Genomic DNA, 15610 nt, shown 5'->3' with positions numbered 1-15610 from the left:
TTATTATATGTGATGTATGATATAAGCCACAGCCTGTTTATCTGGATTGTGGAGCAACATTTCTACACTAGTTAATGTATTCAACATTCATATCAATAGACTCAACCTCAAAGGGACCTGACTTTGAAAGGAAACTTTGGAAGGTAAGATTTCTGTCGCTGGGGGAAATAGCTTTGTATGTCTGACAAATCTGGTGTCAAATTGGTATAAAAGTTCATTTGACCCAGACGGTCCCTGAACAACATATTCACAATCATCTCAACGACAACTACCACCCGACAACAAAATGTTTTTTTTTTGGTAAAGCAATTTTGCCAGTTTAACTCCTGAATCTGACATGAGGGGCAGATTTATCTAAATGTGAGTTTAGATTATTGGAAATCCTCCTTTTTATTCTATATTGCTTTACTGAAACAAGGCTTTGTTAGCTGAGCAGCTGGGACACTGACAATATCTCTAGCCCCATGTCAGATTTTAAAACTGAATATAAAATTTAGAAAATATAAAAGAAATTAACAAGAACTAACTAAAACTAACTATACCAGTGGATGCAAAGACAATCATAAAAGGAAAGAAAGAAAAAAAGAAAGAAAGAAAGAAAGAAAGAAAGAAAGAAAGAAAGAAAGAAAGAAAGAAAGAAAGAAAGAAAGAAAGAAAGAAAGAAAGAAAGAAAGAAAGAGAAAGTCCATTGTCCTCAGAAATGTCAAATATCCAAACCTACAATCTATTTATAATTGGAAAAACTGAGATATTTGACTTCTGGTGCTGGAGTCACAGATCCCAAAATAAGGAGACCATATAAGTCTAAAAGACTCTTTGGAATTAAAGCTTCCTGCCAACAAAGCTGGTTAATATAAAAAATTATGTCAGACAATGAGGGGGGCTCTTTTTGTAGCCAAAAATTAAATAATGCCTTCCTGGAGGCTGCTAAATATAAATTTGTCAATATTTTATTCTCTTGGGACACCAAGTTTATATTAAAAATTGAGGAAAGCCTATTTTCATTAAGATGCAACAAAAAGTTTCAGCAATACAGTGGCTTTGTACACTTTGCTGTGGCAAATTCCTCCATATAAATCTGTAGTGTGATTCTTGCATGTAATCAGTTAATCAGTTGTTATAATCAGTTGTTTATAGTTTAAAATAGGAATGCAGAGGATGCAAAAAGTAGAAATCCAAAAATATTCCATCGTTAACCTGTGGTTTTTTTTCATGATAAATGAGATAAATAGTGAATTGGTTGGACTTTTTTCTATTTAAAATATCAGAAAAATTCAGATTTTGATAAATAACCCCCTCAATGTCTTCCTCAAGATACGTTATCCTGTAAATAAGGTATAGCTAGCTGACATCCATATTCTCCCCGTACAGGCACAGCTGAAATACTTGTTTATGTAAAAACCCTTGTGGGCCAATGTCCGTTACTGTTCATTGGTGGATTAGCTGTAAATCCTGCCAAGTAGATAGCCTGATAATGTACGGACACTTTGGGGTAAATTTACCACCCATCGCAACACTTCGCCAGTCAAAAATTCACTGGAACAACGCTAATTTAATAAAACGCAAAGTCGTCCTGGCTGACGGACGGTGGTGAATTTTCGCTAGCGTTACTTGGGCAATGCAAGTAAATCAGAACGAAGATACAATAGTGTTCAATTCTGCCTAGCGCAAATTCGGTGGAGGTCTTGCACTTAATTGTACAATTTAAAGTTGAATGGACGTCTTTATGTAACATGCTTCATCTAATACTTTACATTTCCACTGATAAGTACACAGGGAACCTTAATAAAGTCAATAGAGTTGTTATAATGCCCTACACATGAGCCCAGTGTAAAATAATGTTCCAAATGTTAGAAAATGTATGGGGGAAACCGGTTACCCAAAAACTTTTATAGGACTTTTTCAGGCTATCACTCTGAAATAAGGAAAAGTCGCCAGCGTATTTTTGAACTTAGATGCTTTTTCCACTTAGAACATGATGTAAGTAACAGAAGATTGAGGAAGATCTATACACTCCATTGCACTTCGCCTGGTCTGAGCTGGCAGGGCAAGTCTGGCAAAAGAGGTTCAGTAAAATCCGTCAAAGTCCCTGCGAGAGGTAACAATGGCGAATCGGCGCCAGCGTTAGTCACTTCGCCTTTTAGTAAATCTGCCCCTATAACAGGAAGGGCACCAAACACACTTTTTTGAAAAATGTTTATAAAATCTTTATTACGATAGAAAATCAGACTGAAGATGATAAAACAGGAATTAAGGTTAGAGGTCAGTGATGTCTTAGAGTCTCAAGTACCAAACAGAACATTTTTCAAGATTAGAGAAAAGGACATGTTCCTGTAAACTGAAAAGAGTACAGTAAATATAAAGTTGTAGTGAATGAGAACAGGGGCAAGCCTGACCCCCTGCTGCAATTGTGCTCTCTGCATTAGAAGAGACGAATTTCTGTTTCCAAACCATAAATTCAGCTCTTAAAAGTTACCTGTAGTGTTTTTTTGTGTCCCTGGTAACTTGTGGGGAGCTGCTGTCTGAGTTTCTCAACTTGCCTCATTGACGCAGTGTCCCTGAATGAGGATAAAGTGCAATGCTACTCTAACACTTAGGGCAGAGACACGCTCAGATTCTGGGAGATTTAGTCACCCATCAATAAATCGCCTCTTCAGGGCTACTAATCTCCCCAAACTGCCTCCCGCTGGCTAGAATCTAAATTGCCGACGGGATGGCACTCAGAGCGCTTTGTTTTCCGAAGTCGCCCGAAGTTTCCTCGTGAAGCAACTTTGGAAAACGAAGCGCTCCGAGTGCCATCCCGCCGGCAATTATCATTCTAGTCGGCGGGAGGCAGTTTGGGGAGATTAGTCGCCCCGAAGAAGAGGAGATTTGTCGCTGGGCGACTAATCTCCCTGAATCTGAGCGTGTCTCTCTGCCCTTAGTGAGTTATTTATCAAAGGTCGAGTTTGTGAGATTTTTTCTACCGCGAATAAACGCACAAGTCGAATGTTTGCTTATTTATAAAAAAAAACCCGAATGTAAAAAACTTGATTGAATGCAAAAAAACTATTGAATACCTCAAATTGATCAAGTTATAGGCAAAAATAACTTGAATACTTTGAATTGATAGAGTTTTGTTGCACAAACCGCATTAAAAAACTAAAACATCATGAAGACTAAAAACATCTTCAAATGGTTCAAAGGACCTTTGCCATTGACTTCTACATGACCTCGACAGGTTTTAGCTGGAGTATTTAGAATTCGGGCTATTAAAAGCTTTGGGGCATATTTACCCTAAAAAACTTGAATTTTTGGGAAAACACAATTCGACCTTTAATAAATAACCCCATAATTCAGCATTCTTTATTAGGTTAGGTAAATATCCATTGGGGTAGTAAACAGAATGAGTAGTGTTTTTATGACAAAGTTCTGAGAATCATACATTATGTAAGTCTTTTCTGGCCAATCAAAAAGAAGCAGAATATACTGATTTCAAGAATATAAAAGTTATCTGCTCTGATTCATCCGATATTCCTTAATAGGTTGGAGACTTACCGTTGCTTATTAAATGAATGCCCTGATTTGTCAGGGCATGGCTCCCTGATGCTTGGTTCTACATTAACTACATCTATAATGTTATTATTGCCTTTGGTAGCACCAACAACACATGTAGCATCAGAATAATAATAAAAAAAAGATTCTAAGATGTCTTACAAGATGTAAAGTACAAAATCAGTAATAAGTACCATTAATAGTAAAACAGCATTACACTCTAGCCCATCCCAAAATCGTACCATACTGTGCTTTTTATGCAGTTTCAGGAAAGGACATTTATTCAGGGCCGCTTCTGCCATGAGGCAAGGTGAGACCCTTGCCTGAGGCGGCAGCGAGCGGGCAGTTACAAGGGGCGGCAAAAAGCTGTCCCTTGTAACTTTAAGAGCCGAACTTCTGGATTTTAACCCGGAAATTCGGCTACGCTAGTGCAGAGAGCGCCATTGTGCTTACTGCACTAGCGATACTGCCCCCTTAGACCCGCTCCAACGCAAATTTTTAAGCTCGGAGCGGGAGAGGAGGGGGGCGGCGTCTGGGCTGCTGCCTCAGGTGGAAGCAGCCCTAGAATCGGCATATATAACTACTTTAATGCTGCCATCATTAGGCATTTAAATCTTTCCAGGTCACATTTTGTTAAGACAAAGGCTTTGTTCTTCTTCTTTAGCTTGTCTGTCGTATCCAGTACCATCATCCCACGGGTCAGAGTCCCACTCAGCTCCACACTGACGCCACAATGTATGGAACCAGTGACAAAACTCTCATCAATAGCAGCAGCCATGGCATAGGAATCACAAGACACAAACCCCATGGTCCAGTCCATCCCAGGATCACTATTGCATTCTTCAGTGTACTTCATAGAATGAGCCGAGATCTTCCTCATAAACTCAGACTTTCTTGTGTGTTGAATTATCCACTTATCATGGAACTTCTACAGTGATACATGAAGTACACAAAAATAAGATGAGGAGTTGATTTCCAAAAAAATCATCTTAACAAATGAATTCAGTGTAAGCCAGAAGTAAAGTGAAATAACAGACAACATTGATTGTAGATTATTAGCACAAGGCAACTTCCCCTGGTCGGCAGCTTATTTGCCCGTGTGTGGGGCCTTCGGACTGGCTTCCCCGATTGATATCTGCCCGAAAGTCGGGCAGATCTCGTTCAGGAAGGTATAAAACCCGACGGATCGCGGACGCATCTGTGTGTCTATGCGCTCCCGCATCCGACCTCCCGTATTGGATCCATTATGATGTGGGCATATCAGGGAGAGAGATCCGCTCATTTGGCGAAATCGCCAAACAAGCGGAACTCTATGTCTATGGACACCTTAAGGGTGCTGATACATGAGGAGATTTGGCATGTGCAGTAATCCTATGCTATAGCGGGTGATAAATCTTCTGAGAACTGTTCAGACGGCCGTGAGTAAAATGCAGTACTCATAGAAGTCCAGCTTAATCATGGGAAAACGTCTTCCTTCTCATTTCCCCACGATTAAGCTGGATAGCTGCAAGTAATGTCTTTACTGTGGGGGGGAAAGCAGATCCATTCTACATAGTCTAATCTTCGTCCCAGTGAAGAAGCAGATATTTGTGATCAAGGGTGGCACAATACATTGAACTAGAATTCTTCTTGATCTGTTTCTCAAAAATTCATCAGATTCGAGTAATATATTTTTTAAACTATTTCACTTGTTCCTTATTGAGATAAATGTCAGCAGTCTGGCAAGCACTATGAGTTCATTTGAACGTGATTAGGGACACAGTTTTTTTCTTACCCAAGGAAGGTAGTTCTGGCAAGTGAATTCCCAGGTGGCAATGTAAGTAGGACAATCAAAGGCATCCAGGACAACACAGGCTGATTCTGGGTCACATGCAAAATTAAATTCTCCGCAAACAGTGACGTTTCCTCTAGCTAAAAGCAATAAGAGAATGTTTTGCACTTTTCCACAAACGTGACATTTTCAGCATGTAATAATAACATCTGAAAGGAATAACATCTGGAGTGCACCTAGCTGTCTTAACCTATATATATGTGATCAAATACCATAAAGACATAAACAAGCTCATTTACAGACTCACCAGATTCTGTTAAATAGGTATTTTTTTATATTTTGCTGGTCCAGTGATGAAATATACATATATTGTATGTGATTTATTAACGGTCCTGTCCTTGCTGCCTGCTCTTTTTTGTGCACTTTGACCCTTCCCTGCACATTGGGAATAACCCTCTTCTATCATGTATAGGTGGACAAAAAACTGTACTCCAGGGTTTGAAATACATTAAAACCAGTGAGATCTACTGTGCTTTCATCCCCCACAATTCTGTGTACACATAAAAAACTGTGAATTTATTTTGTACCATAGGAAAGATACTTACACTCCATGTTGCCGCCCATGATAAAAAGATTCTTGATCTTCTTTGGAAAGGTTGGGTCCATGTTCACAGCTAAAGCCAAATTAGTCAATGGACCTGTTGCTACCAGTGATACCTAGGTTAGAAAATAAATCAACGGCGTTGCTAAATTACAAAGAAAATTTCAGAACCCCACTCAAAAAAAAACAACTCAATACCATGCCTAGAACTAAATATGCCTATTTTCGTAATGTGGATCAGAATCCCTTAAAACTAATATTTGTATTATCTGCTATTTATATTTTATGCTATTAAACAACAACTGAACATTATAGCCTTGATTTATCAGAAAAGGGAAAATTGTTGCATACTTACCATGATTTTCCTTTCTTCGTAGCTCTCCATATCAGCACTCTCTGGAATACCTCCTCCCCTCACGCTTGCAAAGAACCCCTCCCACCAAGTAATTAAATACCATACACTAGGACTTACCAAAACTTGCATGTTCAGCTGATGCCACAGCCAAGCGATAATGCAAAATGAAGATGTTCAGCGATGCCCAGGAAGCCGCCCTACAACAGATGCCACCTCTCCTTTCCTATTGCCACCTGGAAGGACGAACAGCCTATCCGCCTCCCTAAACCTTGGGTTGCTTGGCAAGATGCTTTAATTATCCTTCCAACATCTAGAAGATGCAAAGAACGATAATCCGCTTTCTCCAACTCCTTCCAGAATGAAGGGAGAGATAATTTGTCTCTAATGTGGAACTCATTTTAGGCTTGATGGAAGAAACAAACTTTAGGACCACTCTGTCATGCAGAATAAATTGACAATCTTCTGTACATTTCAGAAGTGAAGTTCCTCGAATTCAAAGCTACAAGAAAAACTGCTTTCAGGGTTAAATGCTACAAGGAAGTCTCCTGAATTGGCTCAAATGGACTAGAGGAAAGAACTGAAGGGAGGTCCCGCTGTGGACATGTAGGTCTCTTTGGAGGAAGGATCCAGATTGCTGATCTGAAGAGCTTCACTACAGGTGGATGCAGAGCCCAGCAGACACCGAGAAGGTTGACAAATGCTTTCCAGATGTTACAATATCTCTAATCCGTGGAAGACCTCCTAGACTTCATAAGCACCTCAACCACTCTGCTGGAAAGACCTTGAGCCCTTTAGACCCTTACGCTCAATCTCCAAGCTGTCAGGGCTAAGTGACCTGGATCCAGGTGCATGAATGGCCTGAGTCAGCAGATCCCTGGAATACAGCAGCTTCCATGGACATACAACAGCCAGACAAGTGCTGGGAACCAAGGTCACCTTGACCAGGCTGGAAAAATGCAGATCAATTCCCGCCTGACTTCCACTAGTTTCTGCAGCACTTTCAGAATCAGAGGAAGAAAGCTACAGTATACTAAAAAGCCTTCAGCCATGGTTGAACTAGGGCATCTATTGCTACAGCCTTCGGATCTTCCTGCATTTGGTGTTGGCTGCAGGGTACTCCCCACATCCTCACCAACTAGCTGAAAATCTTGCTGTGCAAATGCCATATCCAAAAAACTCAGAAACTACAGAAGTCCGATTCTTTGTTCAGCCTGCCTGGAACATGTACCGCTGTCAATTCTGCCACATGCTGTTCTGCCCAAGCAAACACTGGCTCCACTTCTTATAATAGAGAAAGGCTTATTGTTACCCCTTGTCTTCTGACATAAGTGACTGCAGAAGTATTGCCACTTCTGATCAGTATTGCCACTGTGTCCTATCAGTTCCTTCTGAAAAAACAGCAGAGCTTGAAGAATGGCCCTTACCTTGAGAATGTTCTGATGAGGGCTGCAGGCAGAATCCTTGAGCTGCTTTTCCTTCTAACACTGCCTCCCATCCTAAACTGGAGGCATCTGTCGTGAGGATAACCCACTAATTTGGAAAGAGTGGTTGAATCCATCAAGACAGAGGGTCCCTGAGAGACTATCTGACCCAAATCTGTACTGTTGGATTGACAATCCCTCCTGACCGAAATTAGAAGAACTTGAATAAATCTCATATGCCAATATGCCCAGGCGAATAGATGATGCCAGCATTCCTAGAAGACGAGATAAAACACTGGCTGGAATGACTGGCGACAAACATACCTGATGCACCAACTGGAGATTACCTGTAATTTCCCCCTTTGTTGCAGAGTAAATGTAGCGGAGCTCACGGGTGCCATCTTCTTCGGTAGTCTTTGGGTCTTCTACCGGATCTTTGGCTATTTCCGTGATTTTCAGCACATGCGCAGTTGTCCGGAACCAGAAGATTGCTTCAACTGTGCATGCGCCGATATGTGCTTACTTTCCAAAGATTACTGAAGAGAAGGAGATGGTGCCCGTGAGCTCCGCTGCACTTACTCTGCAACAAAGGGGGAAATTACAGGTAATCTCCAGTTGGTGCATCAGGTACGTTTGTCGCCAGTCATTCCAGCCAGTGTTTTGTCTCGTCTTCTAGGAATGCTGGCATCATCTATCACCTGTGCTGGCGGGAGCATGGGACTATGTAGGGTAGGGGGTCGTGGGTTTTATTATATGGGGGGTTTAGTTCTCCTTTAAGGGAACAGTGATTGTTTATATTGAACTTTTTACACCAGGTGCCTTTACTCAATTCAATTGGTAGCCCCACCTAGCGGTAGACATGAGAATAGCAGGGGTTTTCCTGCTTTGTTGCTATTCTCATGTCACTTTTTAGCAATGCAAACAAATCTTTCAGCAGAGATGTCAGGTAGCTGCTGACTGTTTAGCTGCCCATAGTTCTGTTGATAGGCTGCTGGGGAGGGAAGGGAGGGGAGTGATATCACTCCAACTTGCAGTGTAGCAGTGTAGAGCAACTGAAGTTTATGAGAGCACAAGTCACATGACCTGAGGCCAATATGAGATAAGATTTATACATGCAAGTTGAAAATATTTGTTTGTGAGTATCTAAAAAGTTCATATTAGGAAAGTTAAAAGGGTTCTTTCTTTACTTTGCCTATGGTGGTGGTGAGAGCAACAAGGGATTAACACACAAGTGGTGGAGTTAATCAATCTTTCTGAGCACAGAAAGTGGTGCTATTGTTAAAGTTATAGTACCCTATACAGGGCAGCCATCAGGGGGGGACAGGGGGGAGAGTTGTAGGGGGCCCAAGGTTAAAGGGGGCCCGGCCACGCCCCACTTACTTGATTAGCCGGGCCCCCCATCTTTCTGAGAGCTGCTGACTTTGGGAAGGCATGGACGTTTAAGGGGCCCTGGCCACCAATATTCTTATAATGTGGGGGGGGGGGCTGGCCACCAATTTTTTTTCTCATGTGGGGTCCTAGCCACCAATATTTTTTAATGGGGGGCCCTGGCCACAAATGTTTTTTTATGGGGGGCAACTACCACCAATATCTTTTTATTTTTTATTAACATGTGGGAACCCTAGCCACAAATATTTTTTTTTGTTTTTTTACTGTGTGGTGGGGAGGGCGGACCAGTAGGTGGGGATTGCGGTGGGCGCAGCCCAGGGGGCCCAGAAAATTTTGTTGTATGGGGCCCTGCGATTTCTGATGGCGGTCCTGACCCTATATATTTGGTTGGCTGTTCCCGTGCCTTTGGCGCTATTTTAGATATTGTGATTTGGGCTTGGAGGGCTAAGGTTGAGCTTCCGGCTGCTTCATTCAAGCAAGCCTGGCATAACCTCTTATTTGGCAAAGGAGCTTTATAACATCTCAAGCAAGTGTCCAGATCCTCAGCAGATGCACTAGGCCCTGGCAAAGAAGCCTTCTTTTCTTTTGCCTTGGATTTAGCGCATTTCATCACTTCCACTACAAAGGAAAAAACAACATCATAAGGCAATTAAATTTGAATTAAAATTCAAATTGAGTTTTTTTTTTTTTGTTTACCTCAACCTGAGGAGTTGGCTTGCGAGGGTGGCAGCTGGCAACCTGGAACAAGACTGCTTAAAAATAAATTGGGACTGATAAGTACAAGAAAAAACTAGCCTCAAACTATTGGCATTATTCCAGGTGCCCTAACATACAAGAAGGTAGCGGGTCCAACTTCATGTGTGCAGTTGAAACTCCAAGGGCAGCAAGAGCAGGACCACTCCTTGTCCTGCTGGAGGTGGGACCATGTGTGCCTTGGCTGCCGATAGCATTTCCGTGTATCTGGTAACCCGCTGAACATGGAGAACTCCGACTAACGGCACACTGATAGCCCAGCGCAAACGCCTATTTGTGCGCAGACTGCCACCAGCTCACTGGAGACGGGAGGACAGATAAGGGTCTAGACCCCACCGCAAAATAGTACCCAATCAAGGAAAAGGGCTCGCCTTCCAAAAAACCTTGGTTCCAGACTACATTCCGGCAGGTCTATGTAACCCCTCAGGGAAAAATAAACCAGACTTTTTCCCATAGGAGTGGGTGAAAAGAAGAACCAAAAAAAAGACGCTGGTGAGTCCCAGTGTATGGTATTACTTGGTGGGAGGGGTTCTTCCCAAGGGTGAGGGGAGGAGCTATCCCAGAGAGTGCTGATATGGAAAGGGCCACGGAGAAAGGCAAATTTTCCAAAATCAGTGGTTATAAGATCCCATTAATCTCGTGTGAAGACAAATTATAAATTGTACTCACCTGACCAGCATGTTCACTGGCTATCCTTAGTAATGCCAAAACGGCATGCTCCTTTTGAAGCAGGTCAAGGCCAGGAGCATTTGGATCAGGTACGTCCCCCAAGCCATCTATACCATGGTACCCTTCTGCATGCAAGGAGTTTCCTAGCAAAGGCCTACTTGCCCCCTTATATACAGGGATCTGCCAAACAAAATACAAGTATCAGATCCAGTTTATTATAAATATACTCAGGGATACAAAACACAATTTAAAAAATTCCTCCTATATCAAAATGGTTAGTGTCACAGTTTCACAGCTATGACTTTGAATACACTGTTAAATCACTGGGGGACTGCCAAATGTTAGGCTCCCCAGTGATATGCTAATACCCTGTGCTCCTGTCAGCAGAAAACTGCCCTGGCCCAGGGTACTGTGAGCACTCCTTCTCTTCTTTGTTTTTCAATGGTCCTGGGCCATCACATGCAGTTAAGTGAAAAAGCTAGCTTTTTGCTTAAAGGAGTGGTGCACCTTTATATTAACATTTAGTATGTTATGGAATGGCCAATTCTTGGTCTTTGTTATTTATTAGTTATAGTTTTTTAATTATTTGCCTTTTTCTTCTGACTCTTTCCAGCTTTCAAATGGGAGTCACTGACCCCATATAAAAACAAATGCTCTGTAAGGCTACAAATGTATTGTTATTGCTACTTTTTATTACTCATATTTCTATTTAGGCCCTCTCTTATTCCTAGTGCAGTCTCTTATTAAAATCAATGCATGGTTGCTAGGGCTGTTTGGACCCTAGCAACCAGATTGCTATATCTGGAAACTAGAGAGTTGCTGAAAAGCTAATTAACTAAAAAAAACACAAATAATAAAAAACAACCAAATTCATATTGTCTCAGAATATAACCATCTACATTATAATAAAAGTTCACAACCCCTTTAAGTTCACCTTTTCACTCTACTGCACATGCACATCCAGCAAGAGGAAGGAAGAAGTTGTTCCATGGTAGCTTTCTATTAACAGGAGCACCTGCTCAGGGTATCAGTGAATTTGGCACGCCCAGTGATTTAACCTTCCCTCTGCTTTAGGCTGGGAACTACACGGTGCATACCCTTCCGATCCAGTGAGAGGAAGCGCAGGCGTCATGTCGGAAGTGCCGAATCTAATGTAGAATACAAATGTCACATCAATTTGCAGAGTGCTGTTTGCAGAGCCCACAGTATGTTACATCAGATGTATATCATTAGTGTGTCATATAGACATTATAATATAAGTATGTATATGTATTATGAATATATTATGAAAGGGGAAAAGGGAGATTACGTGTTTCATGGTGTGCCTCTGGTTCATATCAGTAATGATGATGGTATCTAATGAAACTAATGACAAGTTCCTCTGTACGGTTCACGTGCCCTGTGTGAGCCAGATTTTTTGCTTCTATTAGTCCTAATAAAAATCCCTTATCAAAACTAATGACACTCAACCATTCTGAGCAATTTTACAGTAATTTGTAAAACAGTAAAACAGAAGAGTACTCAGCCAGACCATATTAGTCTCACTTTAAACACAATGCCATAATATCAAAAAGAACGTGCTATCACCTCCATTCTATCACAGACGTGCAAGACACGCAATACATTTTGGCAGATGTTTTCTATGGTTGAGTTCCCATGACAACAAGTGATGCCAAGAATCTCCACATTCGGGGCTGCCAAAGCTACCATCAGGGCCTGTGCATCATCGACTCCACAATCCACATCAATGAGGAGCAACTTTTTTGCCATAATTCTGAAATAAAATAATCCCAGTTTCATAAACAAAAATATCACCTAATGGAAGGTATACAGTGTTTTTAATGTAACTTTTTATTTTTAAAAAACATTTGGCCCCCATATTTTAACACCCTACCATAATTCATAGTAGTTAAATGTTATTTTGGTGTGGGCAGTACAGTAGATTTGCACTACATATTCAGCCAGGATTCAACCTTTTTCAGCAGGATTCGGCCAAATCCTTGTGAATTGAATCAGAATTTGCATATGCAAATTAGGTGTGGGAATGAAAACCATGTAATTTTTTGTCACAAAACAAGAAAGTTAAAATGTTTCCCTAGATTATTCACATTGTAATTAAATTGCTCTCGTGCTTTACTTCTGTTAAACTCCAGATGTGCTGTGACATGACTGGTTTAAGTAATGGTTCCTTTTATTTAAGCCTAGTTTACAGGCCAGTGTATCGGTAAGGTATATCTACAGTGAAATATGTTAGCATGATGCAATTGGGCTGCTTTACACCACAAGTCACCCACTTCTGGATTAGAGATGTGAAGATCTCCCACCCCCCATTGTTGTAATATAAATCTGCATCCACACTGAGATCACTGGAAATATATACTGCTGCAACTGTAAAAACCAGTTGTGTAACTAGATGTTACTGGGCCCCACAACAAATTATTTTTAGGGTCCCAACACTGAAGTTGTCCTGTTTTACTAACATATGTTGAAATTGCTCTTTATTTGGGCCTCATGGAGCCCCTTTACCTACTGGGCCCCCTGAAGCCACAGGGTCTGCTTCCTCTGTAGTTATGCCCCTGGCAGAAACAGAGTTTTCTAACCTCTTAAAAAAATCTTGGAGACCTCCCGCAATATAGTAGTGCCATTGGCTAACTTAAAGGGGAGCTATTGCAAAAATGAAAATTTAATATAAGCTTCCTCATACTGAAGTAAGAAACTTTCTGAAATAATCAAGTTTCTCTTCATTATCCCTCTCTCAGCATGTTTCTCTTCATTTTCTCTTCATGCAGCAGTTGGGTGTCTGATGAATGATCCAGTATCCAATGATCCTTACAGGGGGTGCCCTTTCATAGCAGATGAATTAGATCTCACTCAAATAACTGATTCCAGTACAAACAAAATATAACAAAATAACTGCCTTTTGCACAGAGAGAGAGAGAGAGAGAGACAGGATTTCTGGTGATTTTAATAGACTGAGCTCTAAGGCTTCTAGGCAAAAGGATCCCCCTAGAAGATATATTGTATAATTCATCTGAAACCCAACCTGATTATTTCAGAAACAATGCAGAATTTAAAATTTTAATTTTCACAATATTTCCCCTTTAACTGGGTTTCTCTTGATGAATGGGTGACCACAGCAACAGGACATAATAATTGTGGAGTTCTCCCAGAAATGATGCCCAGTCCATTCACTGTAAGGTTGGTGCCACCTGTGGATCAACAATAGTGTTTAGCCGCACACCACTTACTTGCTTGCTGGGTGCATCCGTATCCCTGGCAGCCTCCAAGCCAAATATTGCACAGATATATGAAGTGGGAAGGAGCACACCAAAATGTCCAGGCAATGCCTTAATTCATATGCAGATTTATTGAGTGCACAAGCTTTCGGGGTCAAAACCCCTTCCTCAGGTGCACCTGAGGAAGGGGTTTTGACCCCGAAAGCTTGTGCACTCAATAAATCTGCATATGAATTAAGGCATTGCCTGGACATTTTGGTGTGCTCCTTCCCACTTCATATATCTGGTGCCACCTGTGGCTGCTTCTCACCAAAATCTGCTCAGTTTCTGCACCCAGGCTGATGCCAGTCAGTGAAGACAGAGGAGTGAGCAGAGGTGATCAGATCGGCTCTATCCCGAAACAGCAAAGTGTGGCACCAGCCTTATCTGTGGTCATTACCTGTTAAGCCATACAGAGGAGGTTGCCCCTTCCACGGTATTAAGATTGTGCTAAATCATATTGTTTATCCCTCCAGATATAGAGAGGCATGTGGATGCCAACGTGAATAGAGAGATCCATCCACTGGCTCCTTTGTCTAGATTACCTCTGGTAGCGCTGAGGTTTTCTTGAGCCAGAGTGGAGAATATCATTTGGGTGGAAGCAAAGGTAAACAAATGGCAGTTTAAAGAAGAGCAATAACAGGAATAAAATGGCACCATGCTGTCTTGGAGAAGTCCAGGCCCAGATTTATGGAAAAGCTAGTGAGGCAAGATTTAAGGGAGGGAATATGGAATACAGTCCAGGCCCGGACTGGCAATCTGTGGGTTTTCTGGCAAATGCCAAATGGGCTGCTGTAAGATGCCAGAGAAAGTTGATATTACGTGGGCTGGTGGGGGCTGTTTGGGCCTCTTTTTACTTTGAATGCCAGGGCCTATTTTGAATCCTAGTCCAGACCTGATACAGTCCATGACACTTCTGCACAGGGGACTGAGAGGAGTCAAAGAGCCGTGTGAATGTGCTGTGTGCTCAGTCCCAGTGCAGAACTGTAAGAAGCAGCTTGTGAGCAGGAGGGGACAGAAATGGGGGGGTTTGGAAACATGGAGGCTGGTCACGTGGCCTCAAGAAGGGACGAATATTCTTTGCCCAAGTCCAAGCTCAAGAAGTGAGGGACCGTGACAGAATGACGGAGGGAGCAAAGATCAGTCTCCTGTACTCGCTACACAACGTGGATGACAGAAAGTTACAAGAGACTGAAGCCGGTTTATTCATTCCTCCCTTATACATACACAGCCCATGGAAAGTGATGGGACTGCATACCTACATAAAACAGCGGCCCGGTTACTCACGGAGCGCAAGGATTTGCTCTTCTCTTGTCAGAACTTGCCCAGCTTCCCGCAGCGCTGCAGTTGAGAGAGAGGGATAGAGAGAGAGAGGGAGAGACAGAGGGAAGGCGGAATTGCTCCAGTGAGCAGACTAGTTGGAATTTGAGGTGGGGCCGCTGGGTGAAAAGTATTTTTATGGAGAGGAGGCGGAACCCTTTGGAAGTTTGTTTTAAAGGAGCAGTAACGCTATCAAATGGGTGCACTGTGTTAGCAACTGATAGTTTGTTTGATTCAGGAGAGAGCCGTCAGTGGCATTTACTGCCAGTTTATGGTCTTGTCACAAGCACACAGTTTCATTTATAAACTCTGGGCAAATTTGCTCCTGGGCAGTAACCCATAGCAACCAATCAGTGATTAGCTTTTTCAGCCAGCTGCAGGTTGAATGCTGAAAGCAATCATCTGATTGGTCGATGTGGGTTAATGCCCAGGTGCAAATTTGCCCAGTGTTTATAAATAACCCCCAGTAGTGTCTCCAATGGCTTTACCTCTTACCCTGAGCTCATCTTCTTTGAAAAACAC

At 42.0% G+C, this 15610-nt stretch overlaps 1 protein-coding gene across 3 annotated transcripts; it reads right to left on the bottom strand.

The window, feature by feature from the left end:
• Nucleotides 1–3314: 3314 nt before the first annotated feature.
• On the bottom strand, nt 3315–15206 carry LOC108708426 (inosine-uridine preferring nucleoside hydrolase). 3 transcript variants are annotated; one of them, XM_018247108.2, is made up of 6 exons: nt 15056–15206; nt 12081–12267; nt 10494–10673; nt 5911–6022; nt 5309–5445; nt 3315–4462 (listed from the first exon to the last, which is right to left on the bottom strand). In XM_018247108.2, the coding sequence occupies exons 2-6, from the start codon at nt 12261–12263 to the stop codon at nt 4115–4117; spliced, it is 960 nt and encodes a 319-aa protein (XP_018102597.1). In that variant the 5' UTR covers nt 12264–12267; nt 15056–15206; the 3' UTR covers nt 3315–4114. The 3 variants fall into 3 exon arrangements, with proteins under 3 accessions (XP_018102597.1, XP_018102595.1, XP_018102596.1); XM_018247106.2 differs by having other exon boundaries at nt 15027–15203; XM_018247107.2 differs by having other exon boundaries at nt 15031–15203.
• Nucleotides 15207–15610: the final 404 nt, after the last annotated feature.

Source organism: Xenopus laevis, chromosome 2L, assembly GCF_017654675.1.
Source record: "Xenopus laevis strain J_2021 chromosome 2L, Xenopus_laevis_v10.1, whole genome shotgun sequence".
Taxonomy (NCBI): Eukaryota; Metazoa; Chordata; class Amphibia; order Anura; family Pipidae; genus Xenopus; species Xenopus laevis.
The sequence above is the reverse complement of the archived record's forward strand: the minus strand, read 5'-3'. Positions and strand labels throughout refer to the sequence as shown.

What these genes read in the sequence shown, in the direction of transcription:
- LOC108708426 (XM_018247108.2), bottom strand. Translation starts at nt 12,263, where the DNA reads ATGGCAAAAAAGTTGCTCCTCATTGATGTGGATTGTGGAGTCGATGAT. An exon ending in CATGGGCGGCAACATGGAGT is followed by an intron (nt 5,446 to 5,910) that starts GTAAGTATCTTT and finishes TATTGCTTTTAG; the next exon opens with CTAGAGGAAACGTCACTGTT. An exon ending in GCCAGAACTACCTTCCTTGG is followed by an intron (nt 4,463 to 5,308) that starts GTAAGAAAAAAA and finishes GTATCACTGTAG; the next exon opens with AAGTTCCATGATAAGTGGAT.